At 70.0% G+C, this 1242-nt stretch overlaps 1 protein-coding gene across 1 annotated transcript in view; it reads left to right on the forward strand.

Moving 5' to 3' along the window:
• The window catches only part of CBARP (CACN subunit beta associated regulatory protein), an 8025-nt gene that overhangs the window by 4705 nt on the left and 2078 nt on the right, over positions 1-1242 (forward strand). The window contains exon 9 of the mRNA XM_025196340.1: positions 466-1242. This exon is cut by the window's right edge and continues 2078 nt beyond it. Within this exon, the coding sequence (XP_025052125.1) occupies positions 466-1242 (777 nt within the window). The remainder of the gene's footprint in view (positions 1-465) is intronic.

Consider the following 1242-nt stretch of genomic DNA (forward strand, 5'->3'; position numbering starts at 1 on the left):
GCCTCGGCTCTGGCCCAGGAGTCCAGGGGCAGGCGTGTGCGAGCCAGGCAGGGGCATTTCCCAGCCTCTCCCCCAGGAAAACAGCCCTGCTCCCCCTGGGAGGGGTCCCTGCCCCTCTTCATGCCAGGGGCTGCCTGGCTGGGGGAAGCCGCCCCTGCGCCCTGATGCAGGAGGCGCCAGCAGCAGGGTCCCGGCTCCATAGGGCTCAGGCTCCTCCGGCAAGGGCAGCAGGGCTGGGAGGAAAGGTGGAGGGACTGAGATGGGGCAGATGGAGACAGGATGGAAGTGAGTGGAGGGGACCATTGATTTGCAGAGCTTTGCAGTGGCTTGAAAATGTCCTTGTCCAGTCCCAGCCTGCCCTGGGTACCGCACCTGGGTAGGCTGGGCTGGGCCAGGCCGGGTTGGGCTGAGCCGGCAGCCCCAGACCAGGCGCTACGCTATAACGCTCGTGGGTTGTGCCCCCAGGCTAGAGCCGGCCGAGGCAGGTGGGGGGGCTGCCGCGGAGGCGCCCGGCGCGGAGCAGCAGAGCATCTACCACGACATCTGGAGCTTGCGGGCATCCCTGGAGCTGTACGCCTCGTCCGAGCAGAGCAATGACCGGGACTCGGTGCGCAGCGACGGGGGCGACAGCGTGTCTTCGGCGGGCGGTGCCCCCGGCTTCTCCTCCTCCCTGGACGAGGCCGAAGGCCCCGAGGAGCGGCCGTGGGGCCGACCCAAGCAGGACAGCACCGAGTCGGAGCCGGGCACGCGCAAGCTGCTGCAGATGGACAGCGGCTACGCCTCCATCGAGGCGCCCAGCCGGGCAGGCGAGGATGGGCAGCCCCAGGACCAGACCGCCTCGGAGAAGCGCATCTGCTTCACCAGCACCGGGCGCAAGGGCACCATCTTCGAGAGCTTCGAGGGGCGCGAGCCTGAGGAGGAGGAGGAGGAGGAAGAGGAAGAGGAAGAGGAGGTGGCAGCGGGGGGCGAGGCAGGGGTCCCGCCACGCAGCCCCCTGGCCTGGGCTCCCTACGGGCAGATGTTTGCCAGCCGGGAAGCACTGCCCCGGCGGGACTACAGCATCGACGAGAAGACAGACGCGCTGTTCAACGCCTTCGTGCGCCATGACCCGCAGTTCGACGACTCCCCGCTGCGCGCCCGGCACCGGCCCCGCGCCCACCTGCGCAAGCAGTGGCAGCGCGCCAAGCAGTACAGCGACCCCGGCTTGCGCTACCCGCCCGCCCTGGAGCGCCACCGCACGCC

The sequence above is a fragment of the Alligator sinensis genome, unplaced genomic scaffold (assembly GCF_000455745.1).
Source record: "Alligator sinensis unplaced genomic scaffold, ASM45574v1 scaffold1295_1, whole genome shotgun sequence".
NCBI classification, from domain to species: Eukaryota; Metazoa; Chordata; order Crocodylia; family Alligatoridae; genus Alligator; species Alligator sinensis.